This window comes from Lasioglossum baleicum, chromosome 8 (genome assembly GCF_051020765.1).
Source record: "Lasioglossum baleicum chromosome 8, iyLasBale1, whole genome shotgun sequence".
Taxonomy (NCBI): Eukaryota; Metazoa; Arthropoda; class Insecta; order Hymenoptera; family Halictidae; genus Lasioglossum; species Lasioglossum baleicum.
In genome coordinates, this window is record NC_134936.1 from 16,618,345 (window position 1) to 16,645,175 (window position 26,831).

At 44.4% G+C, this 26,831-nt stretch overlaps 1 protein-coding gene across 1 annotated transcript; it reads right to left on the bottom strand.

Moving 5' to 3' along the window:
* Positions 1 to 13,906: 13,906 nt before the first annotated feature.
* On the bottom strand, positions 13,907 to 21,973 carry LOC143211684 (transmembrane reductase CYB561D2). Its single transcript, XM_076429558.1, has 3 exons — positions 21,832 to 21,973; positions 19,288 to 19,510; positions 13,907 to 17,554 (listed from the first exon to the last, which is right to left on the bottom strand). Exons 2-3 carry the CDS (start codon positions 19,504 to 19,506, stop codon positions 17,033 to 17,035), a joined length of 741 nt encoding a protein of 246 aa, XP_076285673.1. The 5' UTR covers positions 19,507 to 19,510; positions 21,832 to 21,973; the 3' UTR covers positions 13,907 to 17,032.
* Positions 21,974 to 26,831: the final 4,858 nt, after the last annotated feature.

Below are 26,831 nucleotides of genomic sequence, written 5' to 3' on the forward strand. Positions count from 1 at the left end.
TGGACCAATCGTTATAGTGCTAGACTTAATTTCTAGGATATTTCAAGGCCGTCTGAAATATAACTAGTCGACGCAGACTCTGCTGCTTTAAAGCTGCGCTGTCTCTGGCATCCTTTCTTTCGGTTCTCGAGGCCGGCGCGCGTGTGAACCGGCGACGCGTTCGCGAAACTTCTGCTCGAACAGCGCTCGTCGGATTTTAAACGGTACACACGTAGCTCCGGAGGGCTCTGCTCCCCTTCTTACGTAAATGAACATCTGAAAGTTTCTCTCGGACCATCGAGTTTTTCCGGGCCGAACCTCGCTCATCCCCCTCGGCCTCTCGCCAATCCTGGAAAGAGCCCCGGTCATTTGTAAAAATACGTTTTTCCCCCCGGTGTTGCAGCATCCCCTCCGGGGTCCAGGAGAGTTTCTCCCTGTAGCCCATCGGCCGTTGTCTCGACGCTTGCAGTTATCGTTGCCTCCAGACCCCGCCTCAAGAATCCCAACTTGTTCTTCCTCTGCGGATATTACTTGTTGATATTGCGGCCGTCCCCCGTGCAACCGCGATTCCATCTTACGCCGATCTTCCACGAAGTCTGACCAACTCAAATAAACCGCACGAGAGATATTTGATACGGGAGAGAGAGAAGGAAAGTGTCCCCGAAGTATTTGTTGGTCGACGTATAACCCCGGCATGACGACTACCGTTCGGATAAATCTATAATATTTCGATCGCTTTCTTTCCTTTGATGTTCTTGATTTGCAACTGGCAAACAGAGCCTGGTCAACTCCAATAAAAGCTTCAGAGACGCTTTAGACCAGGCCTGGCCAACGTTGCAGCGGGCAGCACTTTAGGTAAACATGCTTTTAAAAAAGGTAATACAAATACAAAATGAATAGAATTTATTGTTATACTATGATTCACAATATAATTAACTCTCGAGTCTTAACACTTTACCAACCGGAAGCCTATCTCAATAGGATTTTCAATAATTGTACTGTACCAAAAGAAAGCATAGAAATTTTCTTTTATATTGCAATCTTAAATGAAACTATTCGATGACGTTATTGAGGGTTACTTGTTAGTGCACAATGAACATTGCTGTTGCTATTGAAGGTTCCAATAAAAACTGTTTAGCCATGTACCATGGATTTTCAAAATTATGCAATAATCATCGGTCGGTAATGTGTTAATTAATGAGATATTCGTTTATCCTTCCTTTCACTTAATTTTTTGTGAATCTATATTTATGCTCGACGTTGCACATCTTTTGTTAGCTGGTTTTCTAAATTGGCATCAGTTCATTTGCTGCGGCCCGCGGCCCGCAGAAGATTTCCAAATATCTACGTATACATTTTACGTAAACATGAATAACAGAGTAATCTCTACCGATCACGATTCGTGGTTCACCCTGTACAATAAACAATTTGATAAAGGTAGCAATGAGAGGTAGCAGGGTACACACTTCCCTCAAAGTGCCCCGCATTCACCGGGGAACAATCGGAAGATTACACGATACAGCCGAAATTGCATTACCGTCCGCGACAAATAAATTTTGACGTATTTCGACGCTTTTCAACAATTTCGCGAAGTCTGCGAGCGGAGAACGTGCGCGGGTTTTACGATAGACAATGTGCGCTTGCCGCCCGCACGGGACAAACACGAGAGATCCGCGATTATAAAACAAATTAAGGTTTCATTTCGAGCCGGGCTGCATAATGAAAATACGAAGCAGATCGTTTCGATGAGTTAGTGTGGATTTATAGTGGAGCTGCGAGCATCGATGATAGCGGCGCGGTGAAAAGAAACCAACATACGTGACAACATTTCGACACATGCTAATGAAAAAGTACATATGTATTTTATTTGTTTTTCTTTTTTTTTCACCGCACAGCTCACCTCGCTGCTCCACTATAAATCCACCCTTACGCATTATTCAGAAATATATATATTGCCTCTGGTCGTCGTTCCGTGTATCGATTATATCATCCGATTCGCGAAAGTAGAACGAAATTTCCTCCACGCGGGAGCCATTCTTCACTGTGAAATCATATTTGAAGATTGCCCTGACGTCCGTCCGCGACGGTGATCCGTCTGACCATTGCTCACCGTTTCTACTTGCTCCCGCTTGGAGCAGGATCCCTGACACGCGAAACTCTAATGGAATATCTCCTCCCAGAGTTTCATACTCTCGTGGATCATACCGTAACGCGCTCCTCTAGAGCTTTAATTGTTAATAATAATTACACTCTAGAATATAACCTCTTAATTCCTTACGAGGGATTAGAAGCGATTACGGAGAGAGTGAGCAGCGCTCTCGTTAATCCGCGGGAACCGGGAATAGTAATTGCGTTATAAAATTCGGAGAAGCACGAACAGTGATCGTCGACATGAAATTTTCACCGACGCGGCGGTAGGGAATTACTTTTTCACATGATTCGAACGATGGAGGAAGCACGGACTGCCGGGATATATCCCGATTTCATCCTACAAAAGAATGATGCCTCCTGTAAATGATTTATACGTCCCATTTCCTGTAGTTAAATCTATTCCTCCGGCTTTCGTTACAAACGGAAAACGAGGGGTGGGCTGCGTGGGAGGGTTGCAGGAAGGGGGCCGTGAATATTCCGTCACCGTGAATGCCGAGGCATCAACGAATGAAAACGCGCGACGCGTCGACGCTCGAATTTTCCCAGGAAAAGCGCGCGCTCGATACGAGAACAACGCGCCGGCTACAACCGGATAAATGCGCTTCAAGTCTGTCGGAACGGCGCGTGTTTAATGAGTTTAAAATCTGGCGCTGACCCAAAATCATCCCCCCGTGGCCTGCGTTCCGCCGTATTAATTGCACGCGCACGCCTCGGAGCCCGCTCCCGGCCCGAAAGTAAACACACGGTTTTAGATCTAACACATCAAGCATCGATTATATTCCCGCGATTCCCTCTCCGCTTTTCCGTTCCGTTACATCGTTGTTCTTTAATCGCGCGGACACGACGCGATACGCCGGAGAAATTCATTCCCCGAGACGAAAAATCCGAATTATTCATTCCATTCCGAAGTGATTCACAGCTGTTGGAAATTTCCATCGGGGAATTTCACTTTTTCAAAGAATGTTCGTTGCTCGGTTCGTTTAGTTATTGTTAGAGCTCCCGGCGAATTTCCAGTCTCGTTGTAAAAGCTGGGAAATAAAGTGGATGTTACATCGGTGCTCGGTTGAATTTATTACGAGGTTTTAATGAAATGTTAATTCACTGCGAATTCTGGCGAATCCCTGACGTGTAGGTTAGATGTTTCAACACGTGGAAATCTTTCTATCTGGTGGAGAGAAATTAGAAATGTTGTAGACTGCGGATTGCATGGATTTACGACGGAAATGATAAAATGCAAAACGGTCAGATCATTTAAGGAACTTGATGGCTTGTTCTTTTGCATAAAAATTGAAACCATCGCTCATCCATGGTAACTCGGGTTCCGACAAATTTCCAAAATCAATAGACACAGGAACTGCACAAGGATGGTAAGTCGGATGATCACAGACGGGCCCATAAATATTTAGTATTCAATTTGAAAGCGAATCGGTGTCTCGGCTGGAGTGACACTCACCTCGGACAGTTCCTCCGGTGCCAATTTCCTCTTGATCTGCCAATTCTGCGTTTTTCGTGTATCGACGGATGGCGGAACGATTCGAATCGAGTTTCTGAGACAGTTCTTCAACGAGCGCCAGCTGGTTTGATCGGCGCCGATGTGTCTCCATCGGATATGTGTTAGCGACGCTTATTTTTAAGGTAGATTGAAGTCTCGGGAAATTTATCAGAGGGTTGGACGTGCTGAAACTATTGTTTGCACCTAGTTCAGCATTATAATGTAAAATTTCTGTCGTCGGTCTCGTCGATGAAAATGAAAACGCGCACAATGGAGGCTCGTGCTGGCGCGACCACTCTCGCAACCAGTTCGGACCCAGTTTACACCCTTTCGAGCAGCTCTTTAACCCCCGGCGTTCCCTTCGATCGACGTTATGACATTACCAGCGACACGCCGGCGGCCACGCCGAAATGAAACATAACCGATTCATTTCGTGCGCCGCTATCGTACCAACGTCCGACAACTTGCGGCCCCGCAAACATAATTCAACCACCCACACACAGGATCCTGGCGACCGGGGCGACCGGCCTGTAATCTTGCGTACGTGTCCAGCAATATCGCCCGTGAACTCCGTCAGCCTATACGGGGTGGCCCGGTAATTTGCTGGACCGTCGAAAACGGAGCCGCATGTGCCACTCGAACCGAACGAATATCCGCGATACCTAGCCCCTGCTTTGTCAGTGATTTTTATTTGACGCGAGACTTTCCATACTCTCTTGCCCGAAACCCGCAGAATTCCGTTTTTCCGGTTGATTTTGCTCGCGCGAGAAAATTCGACGGGTCCAGCAACTTTCGAACAACCAATTTAACCGGAATTAGAATTACCATCTAGAAATCAATTTCGAAAATCATGAATAAGCTCGTACGGGCCGCTCTCTAATTAAAACGCGCTTAAAAAGCCATCAGCTGGCTTTCGAAATCGAGTGCATCCTCCGGCGGTTATTCATTTTTTGCAGCGCGAAATGATTAACGAGCGATCATGAAATTCTCGAGTTCGTATCCCTCTGCGTGTAAAATGAAATATTTTTTGAGGATGCACGGTAATTAGCAAGGTTCGCAGGCGGTTCTAGAGGGTTTCGCTGAACGGTCTCTCTGTACACACGTGATTTCACACAGCTCTTCGACCAAGCTGTGTCCCCCGCATGGCAGCGAAGCGGTTCCTCGAATCGCGCGGGGAACGATGCGCTTTCGTTCGCGGCTTTTGATTTACATTAATTGATTCCGGGGGCCGATACTGCGGCTGGACGAACGATAACTATGACGAGATTCGATCTGCCATGCATATGTATAGGGCCAGAGAGAGGGCTGATACCGTGAGGCGATTTATGAGGAAAAAATGAATCCGGTCGACGCGACGCCAAGCGACGCGACGGCAATATTGCCCCGACGCTTTTGGCCGAGGAACAAAGCGCGTTTATTACGCGCCATGACGTATGTTAATTAAGAGGATAACGCATGCATCGCGGGGCCCCGTTGCCCAACCGATTCGCCTCCGAGCGTGAAACAAAAAAGACCGACGATTCGATATTGTCCGGTCGGCGTGTGTAGCACGCCGTTTAATTAACAATGTCGCGTTTCGGCGGTGCCGAATGGCTACGATCTCTCTGCATCCTGATTTTTCACCATTTCTTTTATCCCGCTAGTCTTTCCCTCCCGCTTTCCTCCCTGTATCTCGCACCCGTGCCGCAGCTTTTTGATTTTATTTAAACCCGTTTTGACTAATTAAATCCCATTCATGCGGCCACTACTCGGGAATTTAAATATTTCAGCGAGGATTATACTCGAACGATCCGCGCTCTCGGAACCGCACTTATTGGAGGGAACGTCTAGCCAAAACCGATGAGAAATTCGATCCCGTTAAGTCCCATTCTCATCGTACTTGGATTAACACTGTAAAGTACCCTCTCTGCGCGGAAATTTCGCCGGCCTTTGATTCTGTCGCTCCGTGATCGGATCCACTCGAGCGAAATAGACGAAAAGAAAATTGACTTGCGTCCACTACAGAGATATTGCATAACAATTACGTACTTGCATGTTAAATTTGAAGTTTCTAGATACGTTTACGGAAATAAGGCAACTTTAAAGCGAAATAATTGTATCAGTGAGCATTAAGACCAAGTATGAAGTAAATCCGACCCCTTTTCACCCCGGTAAGGGTTGAATTTTTTATAATGCCGAAATAGGTGTTTGATTAGTTATATCAAAGAGCATTAAGATCGAGTTTCAAGCAAATCCGACGCACAAATAAAATATTCCTGATACAAACGTTGCAACCCGTTTTCACCCCCTCAGGAGTTGAATTTATTCAAATGCCGAAGCAAGTGTTTTATTAATTATATCAAAGAGCGTTAAGACCAAGTTTCAAGCAAATCCGACGGCAAATAAAACATTCCTGATACAAACGTTGCAACCCCTTTTCACCTCCTTAGGGGTTGAATTTCGCAATATCCTTTCTTATTCCTTGTATAAATTTCAGCTTTCTAGATCCAAGGGTTTAGCCTGGGCGTTGATGAGTCAGTGAGTCAGGACTTTCTTTTTATATACAATATAGATTAAATAATATGGAGAAAGTATGTGACAGGCGAGTTCGAACAGCCAGGATCGGGACAAAAGATTTCCGTCTGGATCCTAATTTAAATAGACCGCCACGACACCGAACTACGTTACGCGTCTCGTCGCCCCCTTCGTCGAGTGCTGATTATAAAAGTTAAGGTGAACGATGCCAACGAGAGGAAGGGGGAGAGCCAACACAACGTGCCCTACGAAATGGGTCATGCTGCTCGAGGAGCGCGCACTTACCCCCAAGGCAAGGAATGAAATTATTTCTGATTCCTTCGCCGCGGTTATAAATGCTTCTTCGCCTCACGACCACGCGGTTCCGGTGAGAACACTTGACAGAGTTACAAAGACCCGATATTACATCAGATTTTTCTCCCGGCGCGGCGCGGCGCAGCGCGGCGTGTTCAACGGTCCGCCAAGGATTTTCCACTTTTTACTAATAAATACGTGCCATTTATTTCAGGAAATTTCTGATGGCTCGCTCCACCCAGAGGCGGGCTTGGAATTTCTTCGCACGACTACCAATGGACACGTATTGGACCCCCTTTGTGCGGTTCAAGTTCGCTGCAAAACTGTAGAATCTTTTATGGCGAACCTTCGCGACAGCTCTACGCTCTCCCTGAAGCGAATAAAAAGTATTAACCGAGACTGCTCCGCTCCGGAGAAATTCGATTCTGTATTTACTTTGCCGTGCTCGCCGACACCGCGTTTCCCGCACGCGTTTCATTACTGCGAATTAAAATTGCTCGTCCCGATTTCGTTTCACCGACAGGAACATTTGTCGAATGTGCTGACTTCGCGAAAATGTCTTTCGCTGACGAGATTTTTCATTGCGGAAATTATACAATTAGCTCGATGCACGTCGTTTTTTCAAAGTCACACCGCGCAGCATAATGTGCACGGAGACCATGACTTTCCGCTGCCGAATTGTTTAATAATGGGACAAAGTTTCTTCGTATTTTAATGCAGAAATGAACCAAGTTTCCCATAGTTTAAATGAAGTTTATTAAATCAAGTATGTGACGTCTTGATCGACCACCTTTTGCCATTTCTGAGGTAAAAGTACAGTTAGTTTCTTAATCTTGCAATATTAGGCTCGATGTTAGTTATGAGGTATAAACATACTAAAAGTCCCTACTCCTAGGAGGTGAGCGGAGTGCAGGTGGGCATGTAAAAGTTCCCCATTTTCGGTTTTCCGCTTATATCTGGGAAACTATGCGTCCTAGCGATAAGACCGTTCTATACAAAATTAAAGTTGACAAAATGTGCCATAAGATTGATTTCATTCAATTTTTCGCTATCTCGCAAAGTTTCCGAGATATCCGCGCTCAAAGTTCACTAATCCTTTTCATTTTCATTGTCAAGACGTACTAACTTTTGACTAAATAAACAAATATCACAATTTCTTGCAAAATCCGATTACTATTAACCTAGTTATGATATAGTAAGACCATCTATCGGGTGGATACGAAGAATCTTTTTCCCCAACCAATATTTCACGAACGAGGTAGCAACGTTGCGTTTGTTAGAACATTTAACAATGGCCAGCGAAATGAATGGTGCCGGCCGCGGTAAAATTTTTAATAAACGCACCATTAATTCCGATTGTTATCGTTAGCAACAACTTGGTCGCGTTCTCTGTCGGAACGCGACGAACAGAAATCACATAAAAACATCCTCTTTCGACAATCCCAGAAAATTAATCGGCAAAGATTTTCTGTCGGAAAAAATCCGCGTGTCGAACGTACGCAACAATATCCGAGCAATTAGGATCGCGAATTCGCTTGTAAAACTGGCGGGCAACGTTTCGCGAACAGCGGCCATTTTCGGGGGCGCAAACGAACGCAGGAATGCGAGCACGGCGAAGATCTACCGCGCCCGGGGACAGTCAATTAACAACCGTGGAGTGTTTGTCGCGGAACGGTATTGTCCTTTGCGCTTGGGCGTGGGCGAGCGCGTGTGTGTGTCACAATTTTGGTTAGAATGCGGAGCGACGGGAGTCGATGGTGATGCACCGTTGGATGCCGCTAAACAATGGTGGGGTTCATAGGACGGCCGTAAATGCATCAGCATAAATCGTGCGCTCGATGGAGCCATCGACCGGCGAAAAAAGGAATGGCGCTGGACACGAAAGCCGAAGCGCGCAGGAAAATCAGGACGCGTTTCGTCGGGGAAAGGTTGAATATTCGGTGCGAGCGGATTAAGGCGCGAGGCCACGAGCAATAACAGCGAACGTCGCGGTGCGACGCGCACTGGTTTCGATGGCCGTGTAAAAGCGGCGTCGAATTGCCCCCGTTTTATTCCGCTCGTTCTGTTTTTACTCCATTCCGACGAGAATTATCCTCCGCCCGGACCATGTAAACCGACAAGAGACACCGCTTCACTACCCTTTGTCCTCGTTAATTTGTAATTAATTCGTCCGGGCACACGTTTCCGCGGTTATGCCTCCTGGGATACCTACCTACGCTCATTCGTGGTTTTTACGCGAAAAGAAGACCGTCCCGTGGCGTCGCGGTAGCAGGTGTGCACGCGTTGTGCATCGGTTGCTGCGGCGAGACTCTTATTCGTGCTCGTTTTCCTGTTTGACTAGCCAACTCGAACGGGCGCCCACGCGCCAGCTTAATTTCCACGAATCTGTGCATTCGGGCAGATCGGTATGTGTGTGTGTGTGCGTGTACATTCCTGCGCATTGTCCCGCCGCCGGAAGAAGCTAATTAAGCAGGAAACTGCCTCACACTTTATTCCGATTGACCGTGTGCGGGTTTTCTGGGTCAATTTATCCAAATATTGTGTGATGAGATTTTTTATTAATTAATTCGTGCAGCTGTGAAATCAATCTGGAGAGCATAATGAGTTTCTCGAAGTGGTACACACAGGCTACTGAAATCGAATACCGATTTTTCGGGCTTCCGGAGTCGAAAGCTTCTCGGAATTCGAATGCACTTCGAAGGTCTCGGACCGGAAACTTGAGAGAACTCCTCCTTCGTCCATTCTGCCCGTTCAACCTCCATCTCACGTCATACTCTGCGGTTCCTCGAGGATTATTGGATAGGCTTGTCTGGTCCTTGCTAGTCATTAATGACCACTGGAAGGTCTGCCAGGACTCCAATGATCTCTGGTAAGCTCCGCTCTCTTGCTGCACATATTGATCTCTCCAGCACTCCAATGATCCTTCGAGGAGTACTATAAGGATTCAACCTGGGTACTTGGGCTATTAAGGATTAATGAAACAAAGGATCCATCTGTACCGTGCTCCATCTATCTTCCGAGGTATCTGATATAGTTATCCTAAAATTATACTCTGGCAAAATGTTGTTGGTTCATAATATATACAGTACTTCTTCAATCGATGTTCAACAGCCGTGTTCTGAACGGACGTCAGTGGTACATGGAGAATATAAAGAAGGACAGAATGAAATAGGATCGCCTGGTCGAAGCGTGTCGCCGTCGCCGGCACAGTTCAAAGGCCCGTGCGTCATCACAATGTAACACCAATATTTAATCTTCTTTATTTTTCATTATTTTCTAATGGAACTAAATACAGTTGAAATTATATCGTGTTTGGTGTCATTTTAATCAGAGAAATGCCAGAAACAAGTTAGTGAAAGTCTCATAAAAAAATAATGAAAATTAAGAAGTTTGAAAATTCGATTCACTCGAGTCAATGTAGTGGGGTTCACACCGATATACCCGAGCCGAGATGAATCATCGCCGCCGCCAGGACTTCGATCGAAGAATTACTGTAGTGACTCCCTAGCTTAGACGATCCTTCTAAAATCATAGTTACTCATATTCACGTCTTCGATGTGCTGCTTTTCCGTTCTTGATGGTCTCCGGATGAGTGTATGCTAAACTCTGCCCACATCCACGATCCAGGGAGAAGATCAACGGGCCACAATGAAGTAAGGCAGCAGATTAGAAGTGCTCCACTAAAAATCCTGAGCCCGCAGTTACCGGACGTGTCGTGAATATGTAATGTATTATACAAGTTTTTCCGGTAACCCGTGAATTATTCATGGAGCCCCGTTAACGGAGTTTAAACTGCACGCGTATACGTACCTTCCGGTTGTTTGAATCGCATTAATATTTATAATAACTTACGCGCGGCAGAACAACCAGCCTCTCGCGGTTTCCTTTGTGCTCGGATCCTCGTCGCAATCGCTTTTGTCGCGGCCGAGTAATTCTTATAAAATCTTTCCGTAATTGAACAATTGCGACCGGGGCGTTACTGTTCGCAAACCGCGAAATTTTATTGGACCCAATGGTTCTCGGGGATCTATCGTCGAAATTTAAATAGCTGCGAGCGTTCTATCCGGTCGATTAACTTGTTGAGCGTTTTCGCGCGCGCGAAACGATGCGATTATTTCGACCGCGTTCATGCTCGCGTCCGGCACCAAGAGGAAAAACGCTGTAATCGGAAATCCGATGCTCGTCGCCGATCAATTAGCGCTCGGACACTAGAGATTGCTCGATGGAAGAAAAAATATTCGCCTAAAGGTCGATGCGAATCGGCGCGAATCAACAGCGCGCGTCAAACATCGGATCGGGTCCGATTTTCGGCGCGATCGAATTCCCCTGAAAGCTTTTCGGGATAACGATGCTTAACATTCGAAAACGCGCCGGTGTCGAAATTCGATTGCCCCGCCGGTTTCCACTGTACGACGTTTTCCGAATGATTACATTGATTTATCTCTGGCACAGATAAAAAATATAAAAATCGTGGTCTTTACTGTTCCCTTCGTAATCGCGACCAATAGCAATTACAAAAAAATTATTTACTATAAAATTAGCTAGTAAACTAACCCTTCTAACGTCTCAAAAAAAAACTGAACAGCTGAGTCCAATTTTGAAAAATTTATTCGTTTTTAAAAGGTGTACGAATACTTTGTACACCGACCTAGAATATTTCCATCCCCTATGATTTTTTTACATTTGCTAAGTAAATGTGCTAAAGGTTGACGATATAAAAAACGATTGGATAAAAAGTCGAAAATAATAATGCTGGAGATCGCGAATAATCTCTCCTCCCTCTGTTCCAGATTGTTCGCCAGCGCTGACGCATTGGCGACCATAAAATATGCATTGTTATTTATTTAATAAAACGGAACGCAAAAAGTTGATATCTGTCGCGCCGTTACACTCCGCATATCGCGTTTCGTCGCAGACCTCGAGCAAATTTGGCACGCTCAATGTACATCGACGCGCAGATTGATTTTCAAATTTGCGCAAAATAATTGCCACGGGTGTCGGGGAATAAAGGTAAATAATAAACTGCTCGGCCCCGTTTTTATTAACCTTTCACATGCCAATGTTGCCAAATCGGAGCGGGCTTTTTAATAATTGTTTTTATTTGGTATCGCTGCTCGCAGAGAGCCCGTTCGGTGGAACAGTTTTAATGCCAAACAACGTTCTGTGCTGGGAAAAATGATTTTTTAAAATCCCAGTCGTTAATTTTTCAGGCTGTTGATTTTCAATCGTAATAATTTCTGTTTACGCGGAAATAAATCAAATCGATCCTTCCTCCTTGTTACGCTAACGATTGTTGTTAGCGGGATTGTCGGCTTATGTTTTCCAATGGAAATAATAAAATTTTCAATTTTTCCGCGTTGCTTATTGCATTTGCCATGGAACCATTTTTATTTTCGAATCACAGAGCGAAAGAATAGGATGATTATTTTCGCACGTGCGCTACGGTGTTCTAAACAGCGGATTTGGGAGTGCATAAGTCTAAACGCTACTATTAATCGATAATTCTGTGTTACATGTGTTCTATACACATTAATTAAGTATAAAGAAGGCTAATAGAGTTCCGTAAGTTTATTGAAATATTTGTTTTGCTTAAAATAGCGCAGACGAAGCAGCGCATATCAATTTAGAATGCCAGTTTCAATTTAAAATGGCAATTCTTATTTTTACAAAAGTATAATTTCCAGAAATGAAATTTACAACAAAAACAATAATAAAAATAAAAAGAAGACAATATTTACATAAAATAATAAGCATTATAATTATTACTAAAACAATTATTACCTAAGTGAAGTTTTTATATAAATTCAATTTTAATGTTATGTTAAAAATTAATGGAAGTTTTTATAAGAAATTTTTATATTAACTTTAAACGGGAATTACGAGTGGCAGATGTGTCCTTGAGACCGATGAAATCATTTATTTCCTAAAAGAAACTATAGAAATGAATTCCTTAAAACCTCATTCCAAAAAAAGTTTTTTGACTTTTGCACTCCTAAATCGGCCGTGTGGACCACTGTGATAGCGGCAGAAAATCGCGAAACGGCGAAACGTAGGGTTAATGCACGGAAGAGCCGTCGCGAACGGGGGTTGGATTAACTTGTCTTTGTGGTTGGTGACGTGGCCAAGTGACGTGTCCAATGAAATTGCCACCGATCCCATCGATATCGGCGGCTTAACACAGTTTCTTCGGTTGCGGGAAAAAATGTGAAATTTCCTGATTAACGGGTTCTCGCGTAGCTCGATGCGGACCGAGACGCATTGATTCGAGCCGGGTTGCATGCACACGTGTGTCTGTCTGGGTGTTGTTAATCTGGGAGCTTGTCGGGAACGCCAGTCAATGTAGCAATCAGCGTCGTCGGATGAATAAATAACGCCGGTGTCTGAAACGCTGTCGCGTTTCTTCGGGTTATATCGAAGTCGCGGAATATAGATGTGAAACGAAACTGTGCCACGCGGGGCGGACGGGAGGGAAAGACCGAGGTAAAGAAGTGTAGCCTCTATCAGTCACGTCCGGTTTATCGAGTGTCAACGAACGTATTAATCATCCGAGGCAAGGCGATTGCAGCCCGAACAGATTAACATTAAACGCGCGACGCGACGCGTTAATTAAATCCGCTTTTCTAGATTGCGTTCCCCGTTTTATCCCGCCGATGGAGATAACGATCTCGCGTATAGGGCGCGCGTACAGGCCCTTCGCTGAACGATCGAGCCTCGATAAACAACAATTGTCTCGAATTGTTTATGTTCAGCCGACTCGGACTTCGAGATTAATCGTGTAAATCTGACCACTCGAACTCGTGTGCTAGAAAACAGATATCTAAACCGAACCTCCATTTCATTATCGCGAGTATCGACACGATCGATCATCACGTACAAGATAATTACCGGGCGACTACGAACGATAACGTGTGATTCGTGTACGATCGAGAGAGAGAGAGAGAGAGAGAGAGAGAGAGAGAGTCCTTGAAACACACACGAAATTCCTCGGATCTCGGGGAAACAATGCGATGTCCGATCCAAGATGTTTTCGTTCCTCGTTTTTTCCATCGAGTCTTTTTCTTCTAATTAGCTCCAGGTGCGGAGCACGGCCTTTAATCGTAACGAATTCCTCCCGTTGCCGCTCTGTGTACGCGACGGAAATCGTTTGCCCGAATTAACGTGCTCGATACGTATTGTCCGGAAAAAGTCTTTACGGGGTTGCCGGGGTCTTTGTGCGCCCGGCAATTGTTTCAATTAATTAAGTATCGGACACGCGACGCTGCACTGCGGAGGAATTACAATCGGCGCGCGCGGGAGGCGGTCCCAAATCAGGATTTAGCGGCCCGGGAACAATGCGAGCCAATTTTACCCGAGTGCAGAAGAAATTTCATTAATGCATCGCTGGCTTTATGCATTTATGACGACAAACGACTACCTGGAACAGTGGAAGGAATCAAAGAGCTTCTTATGGAATGGTTAACGATATCGTAGAATGGCTGCAGTGGAGCAGAACAATTTTATTAGGCGTTGGACATGATGTCTACATATTTGCTAACAATATTGGTAGTCATGGTTCGGCGTAAGGTAGATCGATGGACAGCGGATTTGTTGCGTTTACGAGAAAACGACAGAATTTAATTACGAAAACAAGTTTCCATTTTACTAGAGTTTGTTGCGATTCAGGTGGAAAATTTTCTCTTCGCATAAAGATCCGCTGTCCAATCGTCGAATAGAAGAACTTTTTACTCGGCAGTAAAAGTTCGCTCTTTATATAATATATACAGGGTGTCCCAGCTAACTTGACCACCTTGAATACCTTTGTTGTTTTTAAAGATACGTTAAATGTCTGAAGGACAAAGATGAATGGTAAAATGAGGCTCATACGATACCGAAAAATTTTTGTTTTACGTAATTTTTTTAGAGATATGAATGTCACCTTCATTTCTTAAAATGGAGAATGTCCTACTTTAAAAAAATGAAGGTGACCTTCATGTTTCTAAAAAAAATTACATAAAAGCAAAAATATTTTTGGTATCGTACGAGCCCCATTTTACCATTCAGCTTTGTCCTTCAGAAATTTGACGCATCGTTAAAAACAACAAAGATATTTGAGGTGCCTCCCCCTGTATATCGAAGTTTCTTAATTGCGGAATATAATAAAGTTCTTCTCCCGCGCGATAGAAAATTAGTTCGGATCTTTTGGATCGACGTGTAAATCCTCGATCGAACGCGTCAAACAGATATATCCCGCGAACACGTCCGGCAGTAATGACTTTATATAATTGAGCTTTGATTACGCGTTCAGATCGCGTCACTCGTTAACGCGATGCGTATTTTCCAGCGGGCCGGCCGCCGGATTTCCCCGTGTCATTCGGAATCGCCTCTGTGTAAATCAGAATCTATTGTAAATAATATTTATCTCCAGACGCGTCTATCTATCTGCTGCATTTGACTCGGTCGCATCAAACGAACGCTGAATAACTCGTTTCGAGTGTCGGAACGCGTGTGTCCCCGATCGAGCCCGATCGGATTACGAAATTCCCTGCTTTAGGACTTCCCACCAATTTTCTAAAATATAAATCCCGCGGGCGCATTCCGGCGATCGCTCGCGATACATACACTGCTCGTGTATACAGGGTGTCGCGTATTTTCAACGCACTGTCCATTTTTTCCATCCGAACAAGAAGAACATGTCACGTAGTATTATTAACACATTACCGACCGGTGATAATTGCATAATTTGAAAAATCTACGGTTCATGGCTAAACACTTCTTAATGGAGCCTTCAACAGTGACAGCAATTCTCATTGCGAACTAACAAGTCACCCTCATTAACGTCATCTAATACATTCATTTAAGATGTAATATAAAAGAACAATCTCTATGCTTTCTTTTCGTACAGCACAATTACTGAAAATCCTGTTAATAGGCTTTCGGTAGGTAAAGTTAACTAGATAAACACTTTCAGGTTGAACAGTTGAAATGCGGGATACTGGAAGTAATCCCCGTGTGCAAGTGATAAAAATATTTGAAAGAAAAAGTCGAATATATTGACTCCCGAGTGTGATGAATCGACACGAAATATCAATGATACATTTACTGGAATAAACAGAATAGCAACAGACTTCGCAGGGCAATAAATTCTGAATTGGACCGCAGTCAATTTTCCACTGTCAAGAGCAGCTGGATATTTTTAGATGGAATTGTTGGAGTACTGTTCGAACCACGTATCGAAAATTTATGACAAAAATATTTGAAGGAAAAGGGAAAGTGTATCGAATAAGAATAGTCCGCTACATTGTTTTGTGCCCCATATTTTCGTCTAAGCTTTTCAATAAATCTCTAAACAACCTACGTTCGTATAACATTTCTTTCTTCCCGAGATTTATAGAACGTCCCAACAGCGTTCGGTCGTTAAAATCTCGGACACCTTGTATTATTCACGGCTGGCGCACCGATAAAACTTAATTCCGATCAGCGTTTCCTGTTTTATATATTTGCGTTCCAGCGCAAAGTAATTTATTAGGGATCGGAGAATTTATCTCACGCTGGTAAACGTGACTTGTTGTGCTGGGCGCGATGCTTGTAATGTCGGCGGAAGGTAGATCATTATCGCTGTCTCTCTGTCTTGAATAATTATGAAAAGCTAGCTAAATGTATTTACAGTTCTTGCGTAAAGTACGAGCGGTAGTCAGCGTCGCAACAATCGTTTCAGGAAAAGATGTTATCAAATACATACAGTGACTCCCACTAATATTCGGACACTCTTAAAAACACCATAACCATTTTGATATTGGAATATACGACTTTCCTGCATCAACCGATTTCTATGAAACTTTCACAGTGCATATAATTGACACAGATCTACAAAACGTGTTTTTTAACATTTCAATACATATAGGCCCGCATAAAAAAGTTGTAAAATGTAACTGTTAGTATTTTCTCAACAATTCCTTCCAAATGCAATTTTTGAAAAAATTTCTTTTTACATCCTGTAGTAAACTAATTGCTCTAGCTTCCCAAAAAAGTTCAAATCGCATAGTCCAATACTAACAAAGTTATCGATTTTTCTAGAGCGTCCGAATATTAATGGGAGTCACTGTATTTGTAATGCTGGATCATGAAAAGAATATGAAAAATATGTGGAGTGACTCACCGTAACAGCAGTCCCGTTTCCAGCGAAATCAATATTAGCGTATAATTTCCGTGGGCGATTAAATTGTTGGAAACAGATTTTTTCTCTTACCATATTCTCAAATTCCTTCGACGTCTTCGCTCTGTTCAATTGACCACAAATGCACGAAATGCGCCTTCTCATTTCTGGATAATGCAAAGATGGAGTAATTCAGTAGTCAGAAGCGCTAGATGGAAGATCAATCTAGACCGCAGTCGCGTTCGAAAGTCCCATTTTCACATGCGCAGCTTTACAAACGTAAAAATAAGAAACTTTGGGGCGACTGCGATCTAGATTGATCTTTCATCTAGCGCTTCTGACTACTGAATTACTCTATCTTTGCATTATCTAGAAACTGGAAACGAGACTACCCCTTGATCTCGACCTGTCCGCGAAAATTTAATAAGCCCGTTTAAAAATCGAATCGCAGGAACGTATATTTAGGACTATCACGCCCTCCTGCCAACAATAGCGGCCAGCTGAAGAAAGAGATTAGGCAGCGCGTTCCTGACGCTGAGTATAGTGATGATGGATGCGAAAACTATCGTGACCGTTTGTAGTTCCCTTGACCCGGACTCTCTGGGCAGCCACTTCATTTGATAGCCGAGAATCTGCGCGGCCATGCCGAGAACGAGGCAGGCGATGCCGAGGAAGTTGTGGGTGCACTTGATAATCACCGGTTTGATCAGCTTTCGTAGTTTGACCGCGACGAGGACTGGGTAACCGCAGACGGCCAGCACGATCATGATGACGACGGAGGTGAGGCCTAAGATCGCGTGAACGGATTTGAAGTGGCCTCGTTTGTTCTTCTCCTTCGCCTGGTACATGACGATGACACCGGCCAGGATGCAAACAAGGCCCAGGACCTGCAGGACCCAATGCACATGGCTTCTGACTCGTCGGGAGATCGGCCTGGTGAGGACGTTATCGCCAGCCAGCCAGATAATTCCCTCGGACATCAGCAGGACGTACTGAAAGCGGCAGAAGAGATCGAGTCGTCAGGAACGGTGGAAGTTGCAGTCGTTTCGCCAAGTCGTTAGAACTTCTTTGGCCACCTCGGGACTGTCTCTGGCCGCTCACTGCGGGGTTGAAAGGACGAGAGAGAGATAGAGAGAAACTGAGAGAGAAGCGCTCGGGGTCATTGCAGAATTTCGATTTCGCGTTTCCAGCCCCGGGGTGTGTAAGTGGAAAATAAATGGAGCAATTTGAATCGCGCGCAATCGTCCCGCCGACGACGACGCCGAGACCCCGGCAAGGTTAGGAACTTCTTCAACCACCTCGCCTCAGCTTCTTCTTCTTCTTCTTCTTCTTCCTCCTTCTCCTCTAGTCTTTCCAGCCAAAGAAGTTCTGCCACGGTTTTTTCGACGATTAAACCGCTCGAAAAATTTTCGCTCCCACGGAATGAAAGTTTTCGCGCGCGCGCTTGCCACACCGAGATGCACAACGCTCCTGCACCAGTGATTTAGCATTCCCTCAAGGAACCCGATCCCCCTCGGCGAAAAGTATGGCTGCCACGTAAATTATCTTTCCGCCCGTAGAGCAACCGGCTAGCACGTTCAGCAATTGTTTCGCGGTGACTGTTTATCGCCCGGAAACTCCCGCGAGCAGGTTGTTTTCTATTTTGTTGCTCTTGCTCGCGGCTCGCCGACTTCGGAGACCCCGCTGAAGTTTGTTGTAATTAGACCGAGTCGAATGCAACGGAGTGATAGCAAATTTTATCCCCATCGCGAGTCGTTCTCTCTCTCCGGAATTCGCCATCAACTGTTCCAAATTGCATTACCGGTTCGAGTGGCTCTCTCTCTTTCTCTGGCCCGTGGCTATTTCTGCGGGATGTTCATCAACACCATGCTAATTTTCTGTCTCGGTCACCTGTTGACGAACCTACCACGATTTTTTCAAATAAATTCCTTTTATATCACTCTGAACGCTCGCACACTGTTGAGAACCGCTGGCGATATCTCACGACATTTAGAACTATTTTATTTTATCAACCGAAAACGAGATCCGCGTTCTAACTTTTCTGGACAGCCTCCAACGGTAAAATGTCTGCTCTATCGTACGGTGCCGTTAGATTTTTCCTCGGACTTTCCATTTCCAAAATAAATTGAAAGACGTCCAAGAAAATCGACGAAGTAAAACGCCTCGTTGTCTCTTACTGATTTTCAACATTTTTCGAACATTGTCGAACGTTCATAGTGGTGTAAAAAAAATATCTTTACATTTCGGAGAGTCTACGGAATTTTTCTACGTAAAAATCAGCCGCGTAGCTTCTACGGTCAGAGCAGAAGAAATTCCCAAAGAAGGTAAACTTTGTTGCAGAGAGTTACCGGAAACCGGGAAACTTCGTTCAGAAGTGTCGCACCTTTTCGCAACACGGATTCGATTTTGACGTTACGACTGAGCAGCCATAATTTCCTCGCGACGCGACGATTCCCAGCCACTTTCGCTTTAATCGACTGCGTAATTTCACAACGATCGTAGACAGCGAGAGAAATCGAGGAGATAAAGGAAACGATTCGCGATGCAGCGCGAGGGAGCGAGTGTAGGTCATTGTGCGCGGCGCGGCGTGCAATGGCGGACCTAATTATTACCCGGTTGGGAAACGTGACTCGCGAGCGAAGTTCAGCCTTTTACCGGGGACAATTTAATGGGTGTTACACTTTGACGGTGCTTTATAAAAAATTGTCGCGGCTCGCACACATACCCCGACGGTGCATAACGTTACATGCAGGTCCATCGTGGATGCAGACCGAGCCGAGTAGAACAGAGTCAACGCCGTCAGGAACCCGATCAGCACGTGGTTCACGCAGTCGATTGTCGTTAAAATCTTCTGCTTGCAGGTGGAAGACTCGGTGGAAGAAGCGGAGGTTTCAGGATCTGTGATCGTCATCGTCTTCAGAGAGCGCTGCGGAACGTTCGCCATCGTTCTGGAAAAATTAGCAAGAACATCGAACATTACATTTGAATTAGAATCAATTTTCGTCAGATTTTTAATCAGAGAGTTCTCGCAGAAAATTGTTCGATCGTGCCGGAGATATTTCTTCAGGCATTTCGATTGGATTCCTGATCTACATAGAGATGAAGCAACTTTCGCCGAAGGACCAGGAGACTAATCCTACGAATGTAGATAAGATTAATCAAATTAAGTATCCGCACGTTCCCTTTGCATGAAACAGAGAATTCCATTGTCACAGGAAGTGCGTTTAATTCGGAAAGCGGGCAAAAAGCATTGGGACATTTGTAACGAAGGCTATCTAGTGCCAGTCTTGACATAATCGCGGATTAGCAACGATTTTTCATCGATGTCTCAGGAATTCGCCAGATAGACAAATGTTAAAATAAAACGAAGATCATCGAGAATTGATTACATAAAGTTTTCTTTATAAAAATGTAAATTCAATCTCGCGGACGCAGTATTGTTGATCGTTAATTCCGCCTCTTGCATCATCGTGACGTCATATTGCATATCGTGTTTACATGTTGTCGAATTGGCGAGTGTCTCGTCTTGACGCTCGCAGCGACAAACCTGAGGAGAAGTCGTGCGAGGAGGCAAAAGAACGTTTGCCAGTGGTCAAAGGGCAGAGTCGCGATAGTAATTACTAGCCACGATGAGGGGAATTACAAGCGTCGTCGGCTGTGTGTTCGAGTGATTACATCTGGGAGCGCGGTGGTGCTGACCCGTTTAAAATCGGGCCACTGATCGAAAGGAAAGGAAATGAGTCCGTTGATCCCGCGGTCCGACGGAAACGAAAATGCAAAAGGCGCGCAGACAATAGCGATCCAGCTCCGGCACGAAGAATGCGTTTGATTGACCGCGGACCCGTGCGAGGGAAATTGCGAAATTCGGGAAACTCTATCAACGAATACTTGTAGCAAATGTCGTACATTTTCAATAATCAATTCTCACTTCCCTGGGCAAACTATTGCTTTGATTTTGTGGAATTTTTGCTGCCTCGATCACCGATTCCTAAAAATTGTTATTTTATTTCCGAACTTGTTATACTGTTACGTCCATGTAAAATTGTCCATGATATATTCCGAATATATCGCGAAGATATCTTGGTAAGATTGACGGTATCTCGACGATATGAAGTCGATATCCGGATCGATACTAAGCTTTCCGGTAAATAGGAGTGATCGCTCACAAGAAGAAGATCGAGAGATTGGACCGAAGCGTGGGAGAGTGAAACAGTTACATGATCAGAGAAAAATTACGAATTAGACTTACAATAAGTTTCTGCTGTTTTTAAAATGTGTTGAAACGTCGAAACCTTCGCGAGAGTATAATAAAATAACAGAGATGCAAGTCGACTGATATTTTAACTTTCGACGCCAGAATTGACACGAAGAATTACTGTGCGATCTGAAGTAGAACCGGGATGGAAGTGTAGCAGCGCAATTCCGTAATTGCGTTCTCATGGGCGATCCGTCCGACGAGAAACGAGGAAAAATCGCCTAGCGGTCGACACAATATTTTCCTTTTCGGTCGCCATAATCTGTCCGGGAAAATTGAAGCCAGTAAATAAAATAAACAAGTTTCCTTCCGGCCGAAAGACCGTCTCCGGCTACGTTACATTCATCTCGATTTATTTTGTCCACAATATAGTTCGTTAGCGCGCCGCTTCCTTTCCCGACGACTTCGCCGCTCTCGAAATGCTCTCGTCGTCGACGGAGTCACGTGTGTCGCGGCGCATCGTCAAAATCGTTGAACGCGCACGATTATTGGACACGAATTTTCCGTCCAACCGAACACGATCTCCTTACCATCTCTTTCACTTTCCCGGTCACTTATCCTCACTGTCTCACTCCCTAATTCTAATTTTTCAGGAAAAACGTGCACGACACTCCGAAAGCAGAGGACTCGAGCTTCAAACCGAGCCGAGGTAGATCGCTGTACGAGTTTTTTTCACGAAGTTACAGCGAATTAACTACGGACAATTTTCGAACGGGGATAAAATTGAAATTAATTTTGACGAGGAGATTGCATTACGTTTGTACACGAATCCTTCCGTTGAACGAATGCATTTCCCTCATCAGACGGCCGGCAATTAAGCAAGCGACTCGCAAAAAACATTTTTCGTCGGCGGCAACTTTTCGTGCGCTCGGGAGCAACTCGAAACGAAATTGAAAAAATCGTGGAAACGAGGAACGGAATCGACAAGGCTGAAACTGGAGAGGGACAGAGGAAGAGGGTAAAAATGGAAAGTCCGAAAATTCCGTGGGAATTTTAAACGACTCGTTAACTCACCAAACAACTCGTTTCTCCTTCGCGAAATTACGGGGGACGGTTTTTAAATTGCACTGGGAGCCACGGTGTCGTCGCAACGGCACGGCCTCTGTCGTTCGGTTCGGTTTGGTTCGCGTTCCCGTAGACCGAGCATCGACGCCGATCCAAGCGCGATTACTGTCATACTAATTGAGGAAATCTCAATCGATCGGGACACACCGCCTCTGCCGCAGTATTGAGCAAATTCTTTTTTCTTCTGACCGGCCCTCCCCCCCACGCGACCGCCCAACCAGATAATTGGAGCGCGGTGCTTACGTGACCGCCGACGCGGCGCTCATTAATTAAAAAAGGCAGAAAGCGGACCGGGTACGTGACACCGATAATCAGATGTCACTTCTTTTTTATTGCGTGGATGATCGCGCGGCGTTTCTATCACTGCCTCGTCGCGATAGGTCTCGCGTCGCATGCACCAGCCGCTGCACCGTGATACGCGAGTATTGGCGTTTCTACCGGTCTCGCAAAAACAAGCGGCTTGCGACAATGGCATTAATCATGCCGCTGTGATTTTTATTTACTCTTCCAATCGTTTGTTACTTTATGGAAAAGAATGTGTGCTGCGGCTTTGCTTTTTCCGCGGGGATTTTTCTTGACGTGGAAACGAGAAAATTCTCTGTTGCTCGTAAAAGTTGGAATAAAGAGAAGTGGAAACTTGTTTCTCTGGTGTGAAGAAGAGAAGCTTTCTAAAAGTTTCTATTGTAACTCGTGTGATCAGGTGGATAGTGATAGTCTAGCCTAGTAATAGTGATTGATGGTGTACAGGAAAAAATAGAGGGAAAAATATTTATACCCGTGTACTATAAATAATTCACTATCGTGTAAGGTAACGAGAGTAATTATGCCGTGAATGGACGACATTCAGCGTTTTATGGAACGTTGTTATTCAATCGAAGCCTTTTAGTCGATATTTAATCGATATTATGTAACCTGTGCCAGCTTGTTAACATTATGTTAGCAACAACATGCACTCAAGTACATTTCGGTGCTATTCACCTAGTTATTCAGCTTACGCGTTATATAATACAGAGTTCATTGGCAACGTGTGCTTGCGCATACAATAAATATTCTATTGAACAATCTTGATCGCTTTTGGATCCTGGATTGCTTCAGTGATATTCATTTGATCCATGTAATTCGATAAATTATTTACTGATTGACTATTATACATTCCATTTAATAGTATAAATGAAGCGTGATATTATTCATATCCATTGTATATTGATTTTCATGGTTGAAACAATGCATTAGGATATTCGAAGAATTGCGATTTATTTACTCGAAAGGAAAATTTGAAATCCCATCGAGCAGAAGCGTGGTAGATTTAATCTTGATGAGCGAAGCTAATGTTTCACATAAAAATCCTCAAACGCGTGCAATCCTCAATATGAAATGCTATTTTATGTGGCTGCAGGCGGGCTGACCGATTCAGGAGCTGCTTTATGATTTTAGAGATGATATTTCCTAAATAAAAATACTGAATAACGTTTCATATGGATTTTTGTTTCGTTTCGTACGCAGTACATTTTATTATATTCTGTAGTTTCGTACACGTCAGGTGGAATAAAAACTGTACGATTTCTAGCAATTTTATTCTCTGCAATTTATTTGCGCTGGCACGGATTTTACTATTTCACGTTTTCGTTGTTCGTTATATACTAAGCAAAGTGAACAACTTTTGCATCTGTAAGTAGAACAAAATGTCGTAGAACTTATTCCGAATGGTAAAAAATCGGCTTTCATTTTCCCTCGCGTGAACGAGCTGACTTTCCGAACGACCCATTATAAGCGATCACAATCGCGATTCGATCGGACTACGGCGCGGTAACAGGCAAGCAAATAGAAACACTATGAAAATTGAGCAGTCCATTAATGAGTATGTGGGACTGCATCACGGTGCATTACGTATCAATCGCAAAATGGAGTCGGGCCGGTGGTGTTTATGCGGCACACAATGCCGGCTCCGCGCGCGCGCGTTCGCATAAATATTTGGGAATTATTTAACAAGCAAACGGAAATTTCGTGACGTTCGTGCCATCATGGAATACGAAGCGAGAGGGAGAAAGAGAGAATTCGGCTGCGCTCTCGTGTGTACGTGGCACGGTTCGACAGGTTCGACATGCTGGAATGGGGATTCTGGCGGCTGGTTTTGAGAAGTTGATGGGGATTAACGGAAGAATGGGTTCCTGAGATTGCCGTCGAATCGACCGAGAGTGCATGGAAATAAATACTGTACCGTGGAGGCTGCGACGAAAAGTTTGTCCGCCTCGCCTCGCGTCAGGTGCGCCTCTCGCGCGCGCGTCAGCCCGTCGATATTTCCCATGCAAATTCGATGCAATTCCGCGAAATCAGATTATTGAATTTAGATTCGATTGGGGAGGAGTGGGCCGGCCGATAGAATTCTATGAAAAGTCCGGGCCAGGCCCTTTAAACGAGATTAATAAACGTTCCTCCGGCCAGTCCGTCGGAAATCGCGAATTAACCGATCGCTACTATTTAGCGAGCAATTTATTTCGATTTAATTAGTCTCGCGCCGTGTACGTGTGTATTCAACTTTCCAGCGGGGAGACTTTTCTGTAGGACGCGTGCGCCCCGCCGGCGTTCGCCGCGACGCCGCGCGACTAGCGCAATTTATTCAATATTAATTGCACTAATTACCGGACACGATTACCTCGTCCCATCCGTTCGCCCGCAGAAACAAAAATAACGAATCCCAAAATTCGCCGAACGAATGAATTAATTCAACGCGAGGCGAGACCGTTGTCCGGCTTGTCCGGCCTGTTGTTTGTCATTGTTGAAATGCCTCTGTCCGATCCGCGAAATGCGTATCGGCGGACTGCATTTTGCGGCTCGCTCGCGAATATCTCTTACGCTCCCTCCGTTCGTAATATTAACGACGTCCGTAATGAATCTCTGCTGGTCACGTAATTTTTTCAAAAACACCCGCCGGGGATTGCTTTCACGTTCCGCCATTAAATCCATTAATCCTTGTATTAGTCTTTTTGCGTTCTGCTTGTAACGCTCGTGTACCAGCTAATGCGAAAGTGCTTTTGATTTCGTGAAAAATTTAGCCGTTTCGGGAGGAGAAACGTTGTATGGTTGCGCGAGCATGTTGGGCACCGGGATTAAAAGCGACGAAATGTTTTGTTTAACGATGTTATATTGTTCTGGCTTTCCCTCTCTGTCTGCTGGCTTTCTCTGTCTTACGGGCCTTAGGCTACCGGCGAAAGCGTTGATGACACAAACGGAGGTGTTTCGGATTTGCTACCCGGTTATACCGGCGACTAATCTTAAGGGATGCAACGCGGCTGCACTGCGAACAATCCGGCAACTTTTACACGACTCGCAACTATCTGCTTGCAACAAACTTCCATTTTTATCCGGTTAACTGTTGACGTGGAAACCGCTAGTCACTTCGCGGAATGTTCTTTCGTGTGCGTACCTCGCTACAAGCTTTACAAGCCTCTTAATTGTGAGATCTTTAACTTTGTACTTTAACCTGTGCAACAGCTAATTTAACCCATTCCCCTTACGATATCGTGTCGGGCTCGTGATAAAGATTCTCTACAAAGTCTAGTAAATATTTGTATGCTACTAATTTCCTTTAAACCGAAGTAAAAGTCTGTTATACTGTGGTTTTATTAATGTACAGCTATTGGAGAATATACAGGGTGTCGCAGCTAGCTTGACCACCTTCAAGATATTCAAAGTGGTCAAGTTAGCTGGGATACCCTCTATAAGCATACGATAAATATAAATTTTCTGCTTTTTTAGGAAATTATACGAACTACAAAAAGGTTCTAATCACTGAAATCGTAGAATAAATCGTAACTCGGCCGGAAAAAATGCACGAGGATTAAGAACTAAGGAGCTGTTTAATAAAAATGTTCTTCTCCCATTGAAATTAAAGAAGATGGTTGTGCAGAAGGATAAGGAAAATAATGGAGGATTGGCAAGCAAACGGTATCTAACGAGGGATATTTGCGGACCAGTCAGCGTCAGCTATACCATAACATTAATGGTAGACAGTGGCCGTGTTCCGAAGCACAGAGACAAGTTTGTTCTAGCAGCGGTACCCTCCTTCATGTTTCATAGAACCGGAAAGGAGTTGTACACTTTGAACCGGCAGAGCCGAACCAAACGATCGCTAGCGTAGTCTATTGTGATCAACTGGACCGATTGGAATCAGCATTGGAGACAAAACGGTCAGCCCTCTGCTCGACAGAGGTAGCAGAGAGAGAGATACTGAGTCCTCTTCCATTGGGACAACAGAAGATCGCGTGTGGCTAAACCTGGTTAAACCAGAAATTGGAGGAACTTGCAGAGAAATTCAACCTCCGGTTAATCCATTCATTCGAAAAACGTAGGACAAATGAATTTCGCCTATTCGCGGACTCGTCAAGCCGTTGAACAATTTCTGGGCTGACTGCGAACGCCTTTTCTACTTGCTGCGCTTTTCAATCCGGCTTCGTGCCTGACTAATGACTAGGCTGCGCAGATTTTATGCATTTATGACAGGAGCGGGTTTTAAAAATGAGTAGTTTAAAACAGAAAATCCATTAGAAGAATTTAAAAATTCCTTTGTATCATTTTCAACCTATTAAACATGTTAACAAAGAAAATAAATTTCTATTTCACTGCAGTTTGCAGTGTTCAATTCTGTGTCTCATTGTATGTGATTCTACAATTAAATTAATGTACCGCCGACGTCACTGTTGGTATATTTCCCTGATTTCTTGAATAAACATGTTTACAAATAGAAGTACTTCCTCTTGAACTTGTACCAAGAAGCATGACCAATGATTTTCTTTTAATAACCAGATAAAAAGACTGTTTTGATTCATTTTTTCTGATCAGATAAAAAGCAAGTTAATTATCGAGCGATGTTCATGGTTTGCTAAAAGACTGTTTTGACCGATTCATTTTTTCAGATCAGACTAAACGCAGTTAATTATCGAGCGATGTTT

Coding starts and splice junctions, on each gene's coding strand:
- LOC143211684 (XM_076429558.1), bottom strand. CDS start 19,506: ATGGCGAACGTTCCGCAGCGCTCTCTGAAGACGATGACGATCACAGAT. Junction 17,555..19,287: donor TAACGTTATGCACCGTCGGG/GTATGTGTGCGA, acceptor TGCCGCTTTCAG/TACGTCCTGCTGATGTCCGA.